Here is a 21178-nt window from a genome sequence, read left to right as displayed (position 1 = left end):
CAAATAAATAAATAAATAAACAAATAAATAAAAATCTATCGCTATCATTCTTTAGAAGACACTTAGATAAATGCCAAGCCAAAGAGAGTCAAAATGGTTTAAATAATTCTTTCTAAAATCATTTAAGAATGCAGATGAAACTGTGATATTATGGCATACCATTCATCACCATTTTTCAAGATGTCAACAAGCATTAAAGACAATAAATGCCAATCTGGGAATCAGAAGACCTAGGTCCTAAGGCAAATTCCAGTTCTTATTAATCCAGTTCTTATTAATCTAACTGGTCAACTTATTAAATGCTCTCAATACTTTGGTGCATGCCTATAATCCCAATAGCTCAGGAGGCTGAGGCAGGAAGATAGAGAGTTCAAAGCCAGCCTCAACAAAAGCAAGGCTCTAAACAACTCAGTGAGACCCTGTCTCTAGATAAAATACAAAATAGGGCTGGGACGTGGCCTCAATGGTCGAGTGCCCCTGAGTTTATCCAAAAACAAAGATGGAAAATATTCTGACTTCCTTAGGCAGGAGAAGAGGAAGATCATGTTAACATAAAACTACTCCAAATTTTATACTTTTTTATTTTTCTTTTTAAAAAAAAAATATTTATTTTTTAGCTGTAGTTGGACACAATACCTTTATTTAATTTATTTATATGTGGTGCTGAGGATCGAACCCAGGGCCCCACATGCACTAGGTGAGTGCTCTACCGCTGAGCCACAACCCCAGCCCTCAAATTTTAAAAATAGAGCATTAACATAATCATTCTCCTACTACCCTGGCTTGTGTGAGGTGTGTGTCAGCTTGCAGTCACATGCAGTACCAGGGATTAAATCCAGGGGCACTCTAGTATATTATTTTTATTTTGAGACAGGGTCTCACTAAATAGCTGAACTGGAATCCTCCTGCCTCAGCCTCCCAAGTAGTTGAGATTACAGGTTTGTGCCACTGCATGTGACTCTCCTAGGTTTACTGAGGTATAATCAACAAAAAATATTATGTATTAGAGCTGGGTGGACCTTGCCAGTAATCTCAGCAATGTGTGGGGGAGGCAGGAAGATCACAAGTTTGAATCCAATCTTGTCAACTTAGTAAGACCCTATCTCAAAATAAACAATAAAGAGTTAGGGATTAGCCCAATGGTAAAGTACTCCTGCGTTTAATCCCCAGGGTAAGTAAGTACATAAATAAGTAAAGCAAATGAATAAATATAAAAAGGACTAGAGATATAGCTTGATGGTAAAGGACCCCTAGATTCAGTTCCCAGTAGAAATACACATAGAATTATGTATTAAAGGTCTGGGGAGAGGGCATGGTGATGCACACCTATAATCCCAGCAATCTGGGAGACTGAGGCAGGAGGATTGGAAGTTCAAGGTCAGCCTCAGCAATTTAGCAAGGCCCAAAGCAACTTAGCAATACCCTGTCTGAAAATAAAAAAACAAAAGGGGCTGGAGCTGGGACTCAATGGTTAAATGCCCCTGGGTTCAATCCTTAGTACCAAAAAAAAGAAAAGAAAGAAAGAAACTACTCTGTACTCTGTAATTTTAAGTACATAATACAAGATTAACTATAGTCACCATATTGTATTACACTTTCAGAACATATTCATTCTGGATAACATAACTCATTCTTTTTTTTAATTCATTGTTTAGTTTTAATTGAACACAATATCTTTATTTTATATATATGTGGTGAAGATCAAACTCAGTGTCTCAAGCATGCTAGGTGAGCACTCTATCACTGAGCCACAACCCCAGCCCACATAATTCATTCTTACAACTATTTCACACCTAATCCTCTTTATGATAGAAGAGTCACTATTCAAAACACTAAAGTAAAAATCACTTTTTCTTTACTGAACCATTCAATTTGAGAAATGATGGAAAAGCTGAATGTTCCTGTTGTAAGTACCTGCTCACTGATTCCTGTTCCTCCATAAACACAGACCACTCTAAGTCCCAAAGTCTTCGAAAACTTCTTACATTCTTTAGTAATTTGTAAAGCCAGTTCTCGAGTTGGAGTCATGATGACAGCTGAAAAGATAAATATGTCAAAAGCCTAAGCACCAAGATTCTTAAGAAGCTAGATTTTAAAATGTTAAGTTTAACCCCTGAAATAAAAGTCATCTCTCTTAATTAAAAAAAAAAAAAATTACGCAACTCTGAAAATTCTATTTCAAAAGCTTTGTAACGGCAGAGATTGTGGTGAAGGGTAGGCAGATTTTTAAGAACATGCTATAGGAAAATAAATGAGAGTTAAAAATATCACACTCAACCTTCAGGAAAATACTTGGTTGAACAGAATGAAAACAGTTTTCAACTGCAAATCACAGAACAAAGAAAATCAAGTGACTCACTGTGTTGCAGAAGCCATACCGCTGCTTCAGGAAACAACCTTGGTCTGATTGGCTCAGACAGAGAAGAAATAAACAGTACCCTGTATTTCCAAGAAAGGAGCCGAACAATTTTCCAAAACCCTACTAAAATTTGCAGAAGATATCTCTGCCAAAATGAATCAACATCTGAATCTGAAGACCTAACCCTGAATGAAATGCCGATACTACAGACTATAAAGCCATAAAAAAAAAAAAAAAAAAAAAAAGGAAAATACATTTCCATATTATCTTCCTTGTTGAGTTTATATATCCAATGATACTGGGCTAGGAACAAACCTCAACATAAATTAAACAGATATATGCATGAGGGGTCTACCTGCCGAGTCAGAGTTTAAAAACTGAGCTGTGCCAGGAGAGGCTGTTTTTGTACTTCTGAGATGTCACTCCAGAACTCTGAAGATTCTCACTCCACCTGCTGGTAAGGGGAAATCAGCCCCAAAGTGCCAAAATGATAAAGGAATTGTACATAAAGGCATCTTTATTGTTATAATTAAGAACAATATAGGATATCAGGTCTTTCTGATTAATTGACAACAAGGATATGTCAAAAATTAATTTAATGAGAAGAACTATACCTATTGGCCCTTCTCCTTCTTCTAATGACCTCTGATCCATAATGTGTCTAAACATGGGCAACAGAAAAGCAATGGTCTTTCCACTTCCTGTTTTGGCAATGCCAATCAAATCTCGTCCAGACATTATAGCAGGAATTGCTTGCGTTTGGATTGGTGTGGGCTTTTCATACCCATGCCTTAAAAACAAAGAATAGAAAGAGAAGGTAAGAACTGAGATCTTCTGATTCCCCAGAATCCCATAAAAATAAGTTCTTCCAAAATGTGGCATGTTCATACAAGAAAGTATTATTTGGAAATAAAAAGGAATATGGTATTCAGAGATTCTACAATATGAACAAATCTTAAAAACACTGTGATTATACTAAGTGAAAATAATCAGAAAGACTACAAGTTAAGTGATAGTGTTCATATAAAATGTCCAGTATAACTAAACATATATAGACAAAAGTACATTAATGAATGTGGAGGTGATGGGAATATATGGCTTTCTTTTTGAGATGATGAAAAATGTAACCAACAGAAATATTTGTTTGAAAGGGCAATTTTGAGTAGTAAGATACTGAAAAATGTAGATAACCACTTACTTTTTGAGAGAATTTAAGATCTTCATGGAAATTCCACACTGGACCCAAGACTTAATTGGTTTGGGGCAACCTTTTCCTTTGACTGTGATACCCTCCATTTCCAATCGAAATACATTCACCTCTGCAAAACAAAGCCCAGATCAAAAATTCCTGATGCTTTCTATTTTAATTAGGCATGGTAGGACTAAGAATATCAGCTCATTTTTTTTTTCAATTTAACAAACAATATTATGGAAGAGTTATCGGAGGAAGCATTGAAAGTCACTTAAAGTAGCTACTGTTGCAATCAACTAAGGATGACCAGAAATACCCTCATTTCGACAATCTTTCGTTTTTTTCTTAAAACTACAATAATAATAAAATAAAAGGAATAACAGACAAGTAATAGAGCCACTTATTCTACCATGACTTGTCCAATTACCTTTATTCAACCAATAATATCCATATCCACTATGTATCTCCTAACTCTTAAATACTAGAAGGACTAATAAATTTTTTTTTTTTTTTGTACCAGGGATTGAACTCAGGGGCACTCAATCACTGAGCCACATTCCCAGCCCATTTTTGTATTTTATTTAGAAACAGGATCTCACTGAGTTGCTTAGTGCCTAACCCTTTCTGAGGCTGGCTTTGAACTCGAAACCTCCTGTCTCAGCCTCCCGAGCTGCTGGGATTATAGGCATGCGCCACCACATCGAGCCTAACAGACATATTTTATTGGCAATCTCACTTTAAAACACTAAAAACAAGAAGCTGAATTAATTTTGCTCATTTAAAAAATATTTCCCTAAAACCCTCTACCTCACAGGTTTGTCCACATTACTCCTGGGCAGAGTGAAGTATATCCTCCTTTGAGCCCACTATAACCAATAAACAAATAAAAGAACTTTACCCTCTTGAGACATTTTTGCTAGTTCTGGGACTTCAACGTAAAAGTTTTTTCTGAATGGCTCATATTCAATTTTTCCATGATCAACTGGTTCCAAAAGTTTTCTCTGTTTGGTCTGATAGCCTGTAAGAGCTGTCTGAAGATCAACTTCTTCCTCCTCTGAAGAATACTTTAGTTTACAAAAAAAAAAAAGTAAAAAAATTCATTATTGTCCCCTTATACGAAGCAACAGTTCTAGATTTTAAAAGTCTCCTCTCCTAGAAACTACTCTAGGGCTCTTTTTGCTTTTATTCTAAACAGACTGCTTAACCCATGAGATTTTTATGCTACACCAGAACTTAACACCTAATTTCAAAAATCACTTCAAACTATTCCTGTCAATTAGAATTTTTATAACACCTCCTGCAAAGTTTTATAACAAAATTTATTTTTTCTTTGCCCTTATAGAAAGTTATACTGCAATACAAAATTAAAGTAATTCTCAGTAATGGCTTAATGAAGTTTTGCTATTGTTTTCACTATGCTAATGCAAAGAAATTTAATTCATTCTGTCACTTCATTTCTTCTCTCCATATTGTAAACTTGAGGTGAGCTGATGAGGGGGATGAAAAAATGCACACAGCAAGGAATGAAAGACTTCGGAATGTTCTACCATATTTAGATAAATTCTACTACACTACTAAGAATAGCAAGGGTTCCTCATAATAGTCTGCATAGCTGAATAATATGTCTCAATCAATGTTATGCAATAAATGCTTGTAGGATACTATCATGAATAAAGTCAAAATCAATTAAAAAAAAAATCACCTCCATGGCATCCTGGTCATTCTCCATCAGCTCACCTTTCTTCTTATCAGAATCTACAACTGCCTTTTTGGTTGTCACGACAGTGACAACTTTTGTGACTGTTGGCCCAGACTTCTAAAATAAAAAAGGAATATAAATTGTTTTGCAAAAGGGAAAAACAAGTTATACACTAAGAACAATGGTTTCATAATTTATAATCAAATTAATTTATTCACAACTTAATGAAATGACAAACAGTAGTGTGCTTTTTCACTTTAATTTGTATAAAATTTTAAATGTAATACAATTATGTTTTATATGTACATACACACACACACACACACACACACACACATTCCCCCACCCCTCCCTGCCAGTACTAGGGATGGAACTCAGGGGCACTCTATCACCGAGTTACACTTTCATCCCTTTTCACTTTTTATTCTGAGACAGGGTATCAGTAAGTCGCCCAGGCTGCCCTTACATTTGCAATCCTTCTCAATCAGTATCCCCAGTAACTAGGATTACAGATTGACACTGGTCTCAAATTTGCAATCCTCCTGCCTCAGGCTGCCAAGCTGCTGGGATAATTATATTACATTGTGAAATATAAAAAAAACTAAAAAAAACATTTATATATACATGGTTTTTTCCATGATGTTAGATGATATGATGATATATTTTAAATATACTAGCAAATGATATTTTTTACTCATTAGACAAGCCAGGCACTGTTCTGGGAGTTTGGATGAATCAATAGACAGGTCAAGGTCACCACTCTTTGGAGTTTATTTTGAAGGCAGGTGGAAAAAATAGAAAGCACAATAAAAATTATAATATATGAAAAGGTAATAAATGCTATAAAGGACTTGAGATAGTAATATATAAACAAAGATACTAAATAAAGATGGTGGTAAAAGAACAGCTTTTGAAAGTACATTTACAGCTAAAATTCATCATTTTAAAAATTTTTTAAATTCATCGGTTTCTCTGGTACTTGGGAAAAGTATTGTTATCTCTGAGATGAAGAAAAACGAAAACATTAACTCAGTTAAAATGCAAATCAAGAGTAGGATGAATTATCCAAGTGGGAATATAAATCTTTAAAAAGAAGGAAAAAACTCCATACCTTTTCATTTCCCCCTCCACCTTTTACACTTCTCATATTAAACTTTTTCACTTCTTCTTTCACTTCTTCCATGTACGCATCTAATGGATCTAATTCCTCACCCTCCATTTCATTTCCTTCCTTTTCAGCTTCTGCAGGATCATCCTCATCATCTAAAATATCAGAATGTATTTCTTTGTACATTGTGTTTTAAAATACCCTACACAGACCACACCTTACCTTTCTAACCTTTTCTCCCACTGCTAACACCCACCCCTTTCCAATTACTCCAGCCACACTACAGTTCAATACTTACACTTAGAAGTTTTTATACTTTTAAATCACACATTACTTTTTTTTTTTTTGCAGAGGGTGGAGTGGGATTAGGTGGGTGTATGTGTTACTGAGGATTAAGCCTAGGGCAAGTGTTCTACTACTATCTTTAGCCCTTTATATTTTGAGACAGAGTGTCACTAATTTGCCCAGGCTGCCCTTGAACTTGCAGTCCTTCTGACACAGTCTCCCACTGTGGGATTACAGGCCTGCACCATCAAGCCCAACCATGTATTACTTTTAAATAACAATGATGAAAAAATAAATGCCAATAAGTCATTTAATTATGCTTAGAAAATGGATCTCCACGGCTGAGGATACAGCTCAGTAGTACAGCACTAGTCTAGCATGTATAAGGCACTAGGTTTAGTTATAGTACAGCAAAAAAAAAAAAAAAAAAAAAAAAAAAAAAATCCATTTTAGATTTATAGTAATATTACTAGAAGCAGAATTAAAAACTTTCTCTGCTAAATGACATTTATAATCATTTCTTTTCTTTCAAGTACCCCAATCACAGAAAGAAAAAATGGCACATTACTCATAACTAAAAATAATTTTATGTAATGAAGACATCATGATCTTTTATAGACATAATCCATGCATGTATTCAAACCACTTTGGAACTTTCAGAAAATGGGCCAAAATTCCATTTTCCTCCAAGTCCACAATCTTTCACTTCACTAAAGTCTCAAAATTAAAACAGAAATGGAGAGGTAGGTTGGGATAGAGTTAGTCTAGCAAAGGTGAGGCCCTGGGTTTGATGCCTAGTACCATACACACAATAATAATAATAATAATAATAATAAAGCGGAGAGGTTCTCTATAAATTATGAAAAATTAGAGAAGGGACTTGAAAGCATGTCCTTCATTTACTCTCATAACATTTATACCAGCAATTAAAGAGCTTCCAGCTGTGGTGGTACATGCCTGTCATCCCAACAACTTGGGAAGCTGAGGCAGGAGAACCAAAAGTTAAAGGCTAGCATTGGCAACTTAGCAAGATCCCATCTCAAAATAAAAAAAAATTTAAAAATGGCTAAAGATGTACTTCAGGAGTAGACTGCTCCTAGGTTCAAATTTCATACAAAAAAAGAAAGGAAGAAAGAAAAAAATAAGTACCTAAATAAATATATTTTCATACCAATGCTCATAGCAGCATTATTCACACTAGCCAAAATGCATAAACAACCTAAAGGTGCAAAATAATAACGAATGAATAAATACAATGTGACATATAAATACAATGAAATATTATTCAGCCATTTAAAGAAATTCTCACATATGCTATAATATAGATGAATCTTGATAACATTGTGCACACTGAAATAAGCCAGACACAAAAGAACAAATATTGAACGATTCCACTTTTATGAGATCCCTAAAATGAGCAAGTTCATAGAGACTGAAAGTAGAATAAAAGTTACTGGGGCTGGGGATGTGGCTCAAGCGGTAGCGTGCTCGCCTGGCATGCGTGCGGCCCAGGTTCGATCCTCAGCACCACATGCAAACAAAGATGTTGCGTCCGCCGAAAAACTAAAAAATAAATATTAAAAAATTCTCTCTCTCTCTCTCTCTTACTTAAAACAGGCTGAGAGAGACAGGATGGTGAGTTATTAATAAGTATAGAGTTGCTGTTTAGAATGATGAAAAAATTCAGGAAATGAACAATGACAATGGCTCTCCAACACTATGAGTGTACTTCTTACCACTGAATTGTCTACTTTTATATATCATGTATATTTTCCACTTTCAAAAAAAAAAAAAAAGCCCCCATCCTTATATGAAATTTACTAATAATTCTGGAATATAACAAATAAATATACCATCATCATCTTCTAAACTCCATTTTTTCCCTTGTTTCATCTCTTCAATTTCTTTTTTCAGTTCCCCTATGTTTTCCATGGCCTTTTTACGCTGCTCTTCTCGCCATTTTTCAACTCTTTCCTTTCGCTTTCTCATTTCTTCCTCCAGTTTATTCTGGTCAAAGTTCTTGGGAAGGGGAAGAGAAAAGGAAAATAAAAAGCAAAACCAATATTAGCAGTTTTACTCCAAGTGACATTCCATATAAGTTCTCCAAATTATAAAAAAGGAAAACAATATAGGCACAAATATAAACTGCTAAATGTAGACCAGATTTACTAGATCATACATCTTAAAAAACAGATTCATAAGTCAGGCATAATGGCCCATGCCTATAATCCTAGCAATTTGGGAGGCTGAGGTAGGAGTATTGCAAGTTTGAGGCCAGACTTAGCAACTTAGTGAGATCTTATCTTAAAATAAAAAATAAAAAGCACTGGGGATATAGCTCTATGGTAAAGTGTTTCTGGGTTCAATCCCCAGTACCAAAAATTAAAAAATACATATGTGAAAACATACAACTATTTTGGAAGTCAATTTGACAACATTTACATGGTCTAATCACATTTCGTAAATAAAAACAGATGACGTGAATAAAATGCAACTTTTTCGAGAAAAAATTTCTCATGGAGACAACTATTACTTTATCTTCCTTTTATCTTATGCCATTATGTATTTTAAAATTAAGCACAGGGCTGACAATGTAGCTCAGAAAGCACATGTCTTAGATGTATGTGTGAGGCTTTGTGTTCGTTCAATCCCTACCACCACCACCAAAGGAGGGAGAAAAAATGCCAGGCATGGCAGTGCTTGCCTATAATCCCAGCAACTCAGGAGGCTTAGGCAGGAGGATTGCAAGTTCAAGGCCAGCCTTAGCAATTTAGTGAGGCCCTAAGCAACTTAGCAAAAACCTGTCTCAAAACAAAATAAAAAGGGATGAGGATGTATATCTCAGTGGTGGAGTGATCCTGGGTTCCATCCCCAGTACTGGGAGGAAAAAAAAAAAAATCAGCTCTATAAATAAATAATTTGTTATAGAAGCAAGACTGATACCATAAGGATTATTTATAAGTTAGTAAACATACGCCAGCATCTTTTTCTTTTTCATCTTCCTTATCATCTTTGTCTTTTTTCTTCTCTTTAGAACTTTCCCCACTTTCTGTTTTCTCTTTGGACCTAGACCTACCAAAAAAGAGAAACAGAGAAAGAGATATCAACTATTTGTCCTTGGAAACATTCATTTTAAAATGCCTCCACAGACCAGTATTTCACTTTTTTAGTTAGTTAAGAAATAAACTTCTAGGAATCAACTGCATTCTCATATTACATTAAAAAACATCCTGAAAATATAATGTAAAAAATTAATCCCTGACACTAATGGCAAACAATACTATTTAGAAATCTAATCAAGAAAATCTGAATGTACCATATTAAAAACAATACCAAAATTTAAATAGGAAAATAAAAACTTAAATAGAGAAATATACTAAGATCTTAATGTTCTGTAAGGTAATTTATGTACATAATAAGATTTAAAACCACAACTGGCTTGTATTTGACTTAAGGTTTCTTATAATGACTAAAAATGTTTTAATTTTAATGTAATCAAATTAATCATTCTTCCCCCACCTTTATATGTGGTGTTAGTCTCTGAGATTACAAATACTTCCAGACTTGATAAAGATATTCAGAGATAAAAAAGATATTCTTCAGCATAAACTTGTAAAAGGTTTAATGTTGCCACCTGTTTTGGTCTTTAATCTATCTGGAATTGCTTTGTATGCACACAGTAGGCAAGTAGTTTTATTTCATTATAAAATAGCAAATGACATTAACACCAAATTTTAATAACTTGTCCTCACTGATTACCAGGATCTGTTTCTGGGCTCTTTATATGGTTCCACTGGTCTATCTGACCAGCCCTACATTAATACCACACTGACCTGATTTTAATAACTTTTTGACAACCTTCAGACACTTGGCAGAAAAAGTCCTCCAACATCGTTCTTCAAGAATATTTACATTCCTTTATATTTCTAATTTTATGATGAGCTTATAAAATGCTCTTTCAACTCACTTCTGCTAAGAAACTTTAAAATATGAATATATGTTAAGTTTAATATTTTTCCTGAATCTATTTAACAAGCACATGACTTTTCTCCTTAAATCATATTAACATAGAACATTACAATGTAAACATTACAATTATAAATTACATTTACAATTTTGTAAGGCTAAACCATGTTCCCATTTTTAAAAAAACTCAATTTATTTATGCTACCTTTTACATAGACTGTTGGATTTAACGTTAATCTTCATGTTTACATCGAATGTAGCCTACAATTTTCTTTTCTCATATTGACCTTGTCAGGTTTATATCCGTTATTCTCAATGCATAAGATCTCTAATCATCTAAAGTAAAAATTGAACCACCCTAATCTGAAATCCAAAATCTGAAACGTTCCAATATCCTAAATTTTTGAGCACCCATAACACCACAAGAGGAAAATTCAACACCTGATTTCATATGACAACTTGCACTCAAAATGCAGATGCACTAGGCTGGGGCTGTAGCTCAGTGGCAGAACACTTGCCTAGCATGTATGAGGCACTGGGTTCAATCCTTAACACCACATAAAAACAAATAAAGGCACGCCATCCATCTACAACTATAAAAAAAATTTTTTTTAATGCAGGTGAACTAAAAATAATGTATAAAATTACCTTTGGGCTATGTGAATAAAATATATATGAAACATAAATAAGTTTTCTGATTAGTCTTGGGTCTCATCCCCAGGACATCTCATCATGAATATACAAATAGCCCAAAATTGGGTTGAGGTTGTGGCTCAGCGGTAGCCCACTTGCCTGGCATGTGTGAGGCACTGGGTTCGATTCTCAGCACCACATAAAATAAATAAAGGACTATCAAAAACTAAAAAATAAAAATAAAAAATAAAAAAACCCAAATAGCCCAAAATACAAAAAAATCCAAACTGTAAACACTCTGGTTTCAAACATTTTGGATAAGACATAGTCAACCTAGCCCTTACAAAAAATAAAGAACAAAAAACTCCTATGAATCAATTTATATTTTTATTTACTTACTTTTTTGAAGTGCTGGGGATTGAATCCACGGCTTCACACATGCTAGGCAAACACTCTACCTCTGAGCTACATCCTCAGCCTCCATAAATGAATTTTAAAATGAGATATACTTCAGGAAAGAGAAAATCCAAATGGCCAATAAAAATATGAAAAGTCTCCAATCTCAGGGAGACACATGAAAATGCCAGGCATGGCATAACACGCCTACAGTCCCAGCACCTAGAAGGCTGGGACAAGAGGATCACTTGAGCCCAAAATTCAAGATCAGTCTGGGCAATATTGTGAGAATGTATCTTAAAAAACAAAAACAAAAAACAACAAAACCCACAGTGATATTGTTATTACACATATAACAAAGTGGAAAAAATTTAAAGGACTAACAATTTTAAAAGGGTATGGAGCAACAGAATTCTCATACCTTGATGGTAGGAATATAATTAGTACAAACTCTTGGGAAAACATTATCTACTAAAAACAATGCTAGGGCTGGGGATGTAGTTCAGTTGGTAGAGTGCTTGTCTTGCATGAACAAGGCCATTCACCACCAAAAAATAAATTAAAAAAAAAAATTTAAGAAGTAAAAACAAAGTTATACCTATGACCAAGCAATTTCAATTCTAGATATACAACCTAAGTAAACTGCTGCACATGTTCTCTAGGACATATATATAAAAACGCTCACATCCATCTCACTAGAATGGACAAAATGAAGTATATTAACACCTCAGAATACTATTCAGTAATGAAAATGAACTACTGCTAGAAACAACAAAAATGAATCTCAAAAATATTAAGCCAGGGGCTGGGGATGTGGCTCAAGCGGTAGTGTGCTCGCCTGGCATGCGTGCGGCCCGGGTTCGATCCTCAGCACCACATACAAAGATGTTGTGTCCGCTGAAAACTAAAAATAAATAAATAAATATTTATTAAAAAAAAAAAAAATATTAAGCCAAAAAAAAAAAAACACACACATAAAATACGGGATCCTGGGGCTGGGGTTATGGCTCAGCAGTAGAGCGCTCACCTCGCATGTGCAAGGCTCTGGGTTCGATCCTCAGCACCACATAAAAATAAATAAAAGCTATTGTGTACAACTACAAAAAAATAAATATCAAAAAAAATATGGGACCCTATTCATGGAAATCATGTAAAGTTAAGAATCAGGTATCTAAACTATTTTTCCAGAAGACACAGATGGGAAAAACCACACAGGAATGTAAGGAAATTACTAGCATAAAAATCAATAGTAATTTTATCTAGGAAGGTAGATAGCTGAATTAAAAAGGGAAATAAAAGACTGCTGGGATACTGACAATATTTCTTTCCTTCCTTCTTTCTTTTTGATACTTGGGATTTAACTCAGGGGTACTATACCACTGAGCTACATCCCCAGCCCTTTATATTTTTTAAAATTTGAGACAGGGTCTCACTGAATTGCTTAGGGCCTTGCTAATTAATTGCTAACCCGGTCTTGAACTTGTAATCCTCCTGCCTCAACCTCCCACATCGTTGGGATTAAAGGCATACACCACCACACCTAACTACAATGGTTTATCTCTTATTCTTGTTGGAGGATCTATTATGTGTTTGCTTTAAAATTATTTAATAATTTGTATGTTAATATTTCATTCGCTTTTCTGAACATACTACTCTTAATTTTTTTAAAATCCCAAAAGTATCACACTGACAGTGAAATAAATTTTATTAAGTAAAATAAGCAACATGGGGAAAAATACCAATAATTACGTGAAGAATATACAGAAAACAAACTTAGGCCTACATATTAACTATCCTATGACTCAGTGAAGAAATAATAGGTAAAGTACAAACCACTGAATAAAGAAATATAGTAAACATATTATGTCTAACAAACAAGTTACATCCCAAAACTGAATGTTTAAAAAAAAAAATGAATGCTATTGGCATCTCCAGGAAACACATATATTTAATTTATACAAGCAAAGCTTAGCTGGGCACTGTAGCACATGCCTGTAATCCCAGCAGCTCGGGAGGCTAAGACAAGAGGATCACGAGTTCAAAGCCAGCATCAGTAACAGTTGCTTAGTGAGGCACTAAGCAACTCAGTGAGACCTTGTTTCTAAATAAAATACAAAATAGGGCTGGGGATGTGGCTCAATGTTCGAGTGCCCCCGAGTTCAATCCCTGATACAAAAAAAAAAAAAAAAAAAAAATCAAGCAAAGCTTACCCTTCCTAAATAGCAATTCAGCAATGCATACCAAAAATTCAAAGTTTATTTGTCAACAATGTCAGAAACGTTACCTAAGAAAATAATTTCAAAGGAAGTTACATAATATCCAGAAAGAGGTCTATAAAACATATTTCTGATCATGAATAGTATGTATTAAATAAGGGTAAACTGCATTAATTATTAAAACTGATAGAGGGGCTCAGTTGGTAGAGTGCTTGCCTAGCATGCACCACCAAAAAAACAACCTGATAGAATCTAGTATTTTCCAACAAAATCATGAACTTATACTCAGTTAAAATTCTGTCAATAGTTCATAGCAGGAGCCAAATTCAATAATTGTTTATAAGAATAAATTTAAAAGGAAGAGAAGGAAAAAAAAAAGGCACAGGGAAGAGAGCTAGTTTTCCAACTTGCATGATGTTTACCTATTCTCAGCTTTCTTGCTTTTATTGCCAGGACTGGAAGATCGGGATCGCCGGCCCCGGCTTCTACTCCTTGAGCGTCTCCTGTCTCGGCTGCGAGATCTTCTTCGCTCTCGGCTTCTGTCTCTCTCTCTACTTCTGGAACGCCTGAAAAAGAGACACTTTTCATTTATTCTGTAACCAACAGAACTATTATTTCAGATCACGATTCTGTCCATTTGAAAAGACCTGCTGCTTATGTGTGTGCATGCATGCAGGGGGTGGGGGTGTTCTCCACCACTGAGCTACATCCCCAGACCTTTTTCTTTTCTTGAGACGATCTCACTAAATTGCCGAGATTGGCCTCAGATGTGCAATCCTCCTGCCTCAGCCTCCCAAGTTGATAGGATTATGGGTGTGTGCCAGAGCACCCAGCTGAAAAAAGCTTCTTAATTATCACCATTATTGTTTGGCACAGTATCACATCTGTGAACCAGGGACTTAGGAGGCTGAGACAGGAGGATCACCAAGTTTGAGACCAGCCTCAACAAGTTAGCAAGACCCTGTCAAAATTTTTTTTAAATAGGGGGATGTGGGGGCTGGAGATGTAGCTCAGTAGTAATAGCATCCCCAGGTTAAATACCTAGTAACAAAACAACAAAAAAAACATAAATTATTAAAGGCTTTTAGGATCAAAACAGCTAAAAAAAAAAGAAACAAGTAAAGCCAAGTCCAGCAAGTGCTCAATGAAAAAATGAGAGTACTAATTTTATGTTGGCTCAATGGTAGAGCTCACTTGCCTATAGTGTGCAAGACCCAGGTTTGATCCCTAGCACCACATACACACAAAAAAAGCCGAAGGATGGGCAGAGCAGAATGAGACTTTGAAAAGATCAGTGATCTGAAGATTTGGAGGCAACAATTTCACTGGTACTGCTAGTAATCAGTGACATGAAAAGGTCAGATCTCCAACTCTCCGGGTCTCAATTTCCTCATCTATAAAATATGAAGACTTCACTAGATACTCTCAAAATGTTCCTGAGCTGGGTGCAACAGCCCAGGAGGCTGAGCCAAGAGGATCTAGAGTTCAAAGCCAGCCTCAGCAATGGTGAGGCGCTGAGTAACCTAGTGAGAACCTGTCTCTAAATAAAATACAAAATAGGGCTGGGGATGTGGCTCAGTGGTTGAGAGCTCCTGAGTTCAACCCCCATGTACCCCCCCACACAATGCTTCTTGATCTAAAATCTTGTGATTCTGCTTTCACACTAAAAAGTCAAAAACAAATGTTAAATGATCAATTTCACTTAAGTGATTAACGATGTGAAATTATTCAGGGAACCATGTAATATGAAATTGAATTAATTAGCATTAGTCACACTGTCATAGGTTAATACTTTCCCTGATAATATCATTGCATCCTCTCCTTCCAATGTCTGAAAAATACTGTCAAATTCTTTCTGTGATCTGTTCATAGTACCAGTTCACAGCTCTGTAATCTGTTCACAGTACAACTTTGTCTTCCTTGCCTTTTTTTTCTTTTTTTTTTTGTCATTGTACTGTAGATTGAATCCAGAGCCTCATGTTTCCACTTCCTATTTTCACGAGAAAATGTATAAGAAAAAAAATTTTTTTATACCTTTATTTATTTATCTTTATGTGGTGCTGAGGATTAAACCCAGTGCCTCACACATGCTAGGCGAGTACTCTACCGCTGAGCCACATCCCCAGCCCTTCTTTGTATTTTTATTTAGAGATAGGGTCTCACTGAGTTGGTTAGCACCTCGCTTTTGCTGAGACTGGCTTTGAATTCACAATCCTCCCACCTCAGCATCATGAGCTGCTGGGATTACAGGCATGCACCACTCTGCCTGACTCAAGAAAATTATATATATATATATTTTTTAGTTGTAGTTGAACACAATACCTTTATTTATTTTTATGTGGTGCTGAGGACCAAACCCAGGGCCTTGCACATGCTAGGAGAGCCTACCCTATTGCTGAGCCACAACCCCAGCCCCAAGAAAATTATTTTTTAATAACCGTTTTTCAACTCCAGAAAGGTCATGGCTTCTTAACTAGTGCCAATGATCCAATGATTATATAATCAAGAAAATATAAAACAAAAATTAGACTGCTTTAGTGTAAATCTTAGAATAGTTTAATAAAGTAGTTCAAATCAGAAAGGAGGGCTTTGAGAAAGTTCTGTCTGTCTCCTCCTGTCTATTCCAGTGGCTGCTCTGAACCCAAGTAGTCAGCTGCTTGGGGAAGAATAATATTAGAACTTCCGACCTTTTTTTTTTTTTAACTTCACTTTTACCTATTACAATAGGCTTCAGGGGCTCTTTATATTATAGAAAATACAACCTAAGTTTCCAAATTTAAAATATTGTTAGATAGAATCTCGGTAGCCAAATCCTTCTGACTATATCTAAAGAACAAGGATAAAGCTGAAGGCCCACAAATGGGCCTCTAAATTGCAGTCCAAACACACTTTTTGAGAAGCCTGATTTAGTTAACAAAGCCCAATTTATGAGCAGTCTTTCAGAGATTAATGACTTTTTTTTTGAGAGAGAGAATTTAATATTTATTCTTTTTTAGTTTTCGATGGACACAACATCTTTATTTTATTTTTATGTAGTGCTGAGGATCGAAACCAGCACCCTGCGCATGCCAGGCGAGCCACATCCCCAGCCCCAGAGATTAATGTCTTACCTTAGACGCTTTCTGTCCCTTGACCGAGATCTTCTTTTATCTCTGCTCCGAGACCTCTCTCTCCTTCTATCTCTATCTCTGCTTCTAGATCGTCTGTCATCTCCACGTTTACTTCTTTTATCTGAAGGTGAGCGACTTCTAGATCTACTTCCAGAACGTCCCCGGGATGCTGATCGTTTCCGATAATGGCTACAATAGCATGAAGTCAAAGTTAAGCTTAGCAAATACAGCTTGCATTCTATTGTTTTATTAGTTTTTTCCAATAAAATCTCATGAGACAAATTAAAAACAGAAAGGACTTTTCATAAACTGTTTTAATTAGGAAGCCAGACATGATAAATATGTAATCAAGTAATTATAAAATAAAAATTAGACTGCTCTTAGGTTAAATCTAAAACAATTTATTAAAGTAGTTTAAAACAGGAGGGCTTAGAGAAAGTTCTATCCTGTCTCCTTCTCCTGTGTATTTCAGTGGCTGATCTGAACCCAATGGTCTTGGGGCAGGATCAAAATACAACCATCATGAATAGAACATATTCATGGCTTGGGTCAGAATGGCAGGTTGAGATACTAAGAATGGTTGAAATCTGGAAAAAGAAAGAAAAAATAAAAAAATCTGGCTCTGATTAGAGTGGGGATGAGTGGGGATGTAGCTCAGTGATAAATCACCCCTGGGTTCAATCTCCAGCACAAAAAAAAAAAAAAGGAAGAAAAGAATTAACTCTTTTGTTACAGAACAGGGGTGGAAAACTGTCTTGAAAGGGAAGCAAGGGCAATAAACAAAATAGTCCAAGCTCCTACCTTCGAGTCCCAGGCAGCTTCGTTCTGGTTAAGGAGGAGATGCCCGACAAGTAAAGAAACAAATATGCAATATGTCAAGAAGTACAATAGAGAAAAACAGATCAGAGCAAAGGAAAAAGAGAGAATGGACAGTGGGAAGCTTGCTACTTTATTGCTGGTGACTAGAGAAGACTTCACTAATAAAATAAAGTGACATTTATTATAGAAGCTTAAAGGAAATAAAGGTAGGAACCATGAAGAACCATGACAGCTGCAAAGTCATTGAGAAGATCTACTGGCACATTCAAGGAACAGCAAGGAAGCCAGCTTTGGCCAAGGCTTAATGAGCTAGAGAGTGCCACAAGAGAAGGTCAAATAAACATCAAGGCAGCCAATTATAGAAATTCTTATATGACATTATATAGGACTTATTTTGAGGAAGATGAAAGCTATTAGTTGGGGTATGGTAGCATGCCCACAGTCCCTGTTAGCTACTAGGGGTTGAGGAGAAAGGATCACTTGAGCTCATAAGTTCACGACCAGTCTGAATAACACAGCAAGACCCCATCTCAAAAAAGAATAAAAATAAATAGGGCCGGGAGTGAAGCTCAGTGGTACCGTGCTTGCCCAACATACATGAAGTCCTGTGTTCAACCTCCAGTACCAAAAAGAAAAATAAAGTTGCTAATGTACTAACATGAAAAGAATGAAGGAGTACATTTAGGGGAAAGGTAAGAAATCAGAATATTAGGTATCCAAGTGGAGATGTACAACCATATGTAAAATCTGAGTCTGGAGTTGAAGAGGTTTGGTCTGAAAATATATACTGTGGAGCCATTAGTGTATAAAGACTACTCAAAGCTATAATCCTGGATAAAACCATTAAGGAATGATCACACCTGATTTATCTTTTGTAGAAATACAAACTTGTTACCTTTCCCTACCCCAAACTATGTATCATCCCAACTTCTAGTCACTAGGCTCAAAACATCAGTTAACTCGAATATTTTTCTTTTTTTCATTCTACACAACCAATAAAACACCAGGGGTTACCAATTTCACCTCTGTAATCCTTTCACATTATATCACCTCTTCAGAGCTATCACTGTCACTAATCCATATGAGATTTAACTACTGAGTAATTTTTTTATTTTTTAATTTTGGTACTAGGAATTGAGCCCAAGGGCACTTAACCAATGATTCACATCCCCAGCCCTTTTTATTTTTGACACAGGATCTCAATAAGTTGCATAGGGCCCCACTAAGTTGCTGAGGCTGGCCTCAAACTTGACATCCTCCTCTCTCAGCCTTCTAAGCCACTGGAATTACAGGTTTGAGACACCGTGCCCAGCTAGTTTTTTTTTAAAGACTCCTGATCTTCCTGCTTCTAGGATCATCTTCTGACCCTATTCAAAATCTTCAAAAGCTAACAAATTTTTATCTTCAAAATTAAATTGATAATTCATTTTCTGTGTTTTTTCAAGACCTACCTTCTCCTTCTCAATCCTTCATGAAACCCATATATGTAGGAAAACTGGATTCTTCAGAGTACTTCTCTAACACCCTGCTCTTTCCCACCTGAGCCTTTCATTCCTGCTTGAACAAACCTAAAGCACACACTCTAGGACATAAAGGTATGGCAGAAGGCTAAAAGGCTAGAAGGAGGCCTTGAAGGCTATTGTCAAAGTTTGAATTTCATCTTAGAAGCAAAAGGAGCTACTGAAAACAAGTCAGGGAGATGACACTGATTTTATCTTTATTTCACAAGTGTCTCTCTGGCGACAATATGAGGGCTCTAATGATTAGAAAAGCAAGATCAAAGAATGATAATCAATTCAGGGAGCAATCAATTTGAAGGAGGTGCAGAAGTATTAGCAATAAGTGATTAAAGGCCTCAAGTGAGGGAGATCAGGAATGGGGAAAGGATGCAGAATCCAACTAGATGTAGGCAATAAAAAAGACGAATCAAATATCACTTCCAGATTTCTGGTCTGAATAGCCAAATGAATGGCAATGCCTTTAGGAAGCCCAGGGCAGACCGACTCTGTAATCCCAGCAGCCTGGGAGGCTGGGGAGCGGGGCGGATTTCGAGTTCAAACCCAGCCTCAGCAAGGGCACGGCACTAAGCAACTCAGGGAGACCCTGTCTCTAAATAAAATACAAAATAGAGCTGGAGATGTGGCTCAGTGGTCGAGTGCCCCCCGAGTTCAATCCCTGGTACCAAAACCAAACCAAACCAAACCAAAATGCCTTTAGAGAAATTTAAAAGATCTTCACAGGATTTTTCTGTAGCTAAGGAAGTATTCTTTATCCAGATGATGGTTACACAATTCATATATTTGCTAAATTTCATCAAGCTCTACTCACACTTTGTTCATTTCCCTGAAAGTATGCCACAATAAAACATTTAGCATTAAAAACAAAGCAAAACCGTCACTGTCCCTAGACATAAAGCATCTTTCAGTCATTGCTAAATACATATCAAATATTTATATTTAAGATAAAAAAAAAAAAAAGAGTCAAGGTCCTGAGCCAGTTGTCAACAATCTTAAGAGATTTCACAGTCCTAATAAGGTCTCCCAGCTGAGTTTAAAGAATACAGAAAGCAGATAACAAAGAAATATGAAATCCTTTTGCGAAGTAAACATCCACGCAACAAATACTGCAGCCCAGTAAAAGCCGGTCGAGTACAATGCTGAAGATGCAGTAAAAATGCCCACACGGTCCTTTCAACCGACTTGGGAAAAGACAATCCGCGCAAAAAGAACTGAAATACAGAAAGGCGCCGAGAAATGTTGCAAATGCGAAGCGATTAAAAAAAAAAAAAATCAACTGGGATCACTACTAGCTGAGGCAACCAGGGTAGGAAGTGGCAGGATGGGGTGACCCGTCCCAGGCGGCCTGGAGGGCTGCTCTTGCTCCAGAGGCTCAAAACGGGTGATGGCAGTGCAGGGTAAGAATGTGCCCATCACCGACCCAAGCACAGACATTCCCTCAGCAGAAGGCTCCAGCACATTCAGTGGCTGGGGAGCACAGTGGCCACACGTGGAGGCCACCCCAGGCCTGGCCCCGCCACCACCTCAACTCCCGCCTCTTCTCCCTACCCCGAGAAGCCGCTCGCCCGCTCGGCGCACTAACTCACCGCGACTCCCTGCCCATTCTGCCGACTGCAGGAAAGCCGCGTCCTTGAGGACGACTCGCAAGCGAAAGGGACAAAGGAGAAAGACCCGCTACCCTCGGCGCGTCAGGCGAAGACTTAGCACTAAGAACTGGTAGCAGAGACAGCAGAGGAAGCCATCCCAACGCAGCCAACGACAACAGGACGTGCTGGCACCGACCGCAGAAGGAAGGAAACTGCCGGCCGGAAGCTGCTGTCTTTCCACAGCGCCGCCTCTCGGCTGGAGGGCGCGCAGCGCGGACAGAGCCAGAAAGGC

General features: G+C 36.7%; 1 protein-coding gene across 5 annotated transcripts in view; it reads right to left on the bottom strand.

Moving 5' to 3' along the window:
* Positions 1–21072, bottom strand: part of Ddx46 (DEAD-box helicase 46) — a 63015-nt gene extending 41943 nt beyond the window's left edge. For 2 of the 5 annotated variants that reach the window (XM_058586640.1, XM_046468024.2), the window contains exons 1-12: positions 20887–21072; positions 17766–17789; positions 16965–17153; positions 14277–14420; positions 9619–9715; positions 8497–8662; positions 6362–6513; positions 5254–5367; positions 4450–4615; positions 3558–3678; positions 2974–3149; positions 1915–2036 (exon numbers count right to left, since the gene is read on the bottom strand). In XM_058586640.1, the coding sequence (XP_058442623.1) occupies positions 1915–2036; positions 2974–3149; positions 3558–3678; positions 4450–4615; positions 5254–5367; positions 6362–6513; positions 8497–8662; positions 9619–9715; positions 14277–14420; positions 16965–17153; positions 17766–17789; positions 20887–20903 (1488 nt within the window). In that variant the 5' untranslated portion in view covers positions 20904–21072. The remainder of the gene's footprint in view (positions 1–1914; positions 2037–2973; positions 3150–3557; positions 3679–4449; positions 4616–5253; positions 5368–6361; positions 6514–8496; positions 8663–9618; positions 9716–14276; positions 14421–16964; positions 17154–17765; positions 17790–20886) is intronic. The other 3 variants (XM_058586642.1, XM_046468025.2, XM_058586641.1) reach the window with 2 other exon arrangements.
* Between the last annotated feature and the right edge of the window lie 106 nt (positions 21073–21178).

This window comes from Marmota monax, unplaced genomic scaffold (assembly GCF_021218885.2).
Source record: "Marmota monax isolate L192 unplaced genomic scaffold, Marmota_monax_Labrador192_F-V1.1 WCK01_AAM20220418_F8-fsc00196, whole genome shotgun sequence".
Lineage (NCBI taxonomy): Eukaryota > Metazoa > Chordata > Mammalia > Rodentia > Sciuridae > Marmota > Marmota monax.
This window is presented reverse-complemented; position numbering and strand designations above follow the sequence as displayed.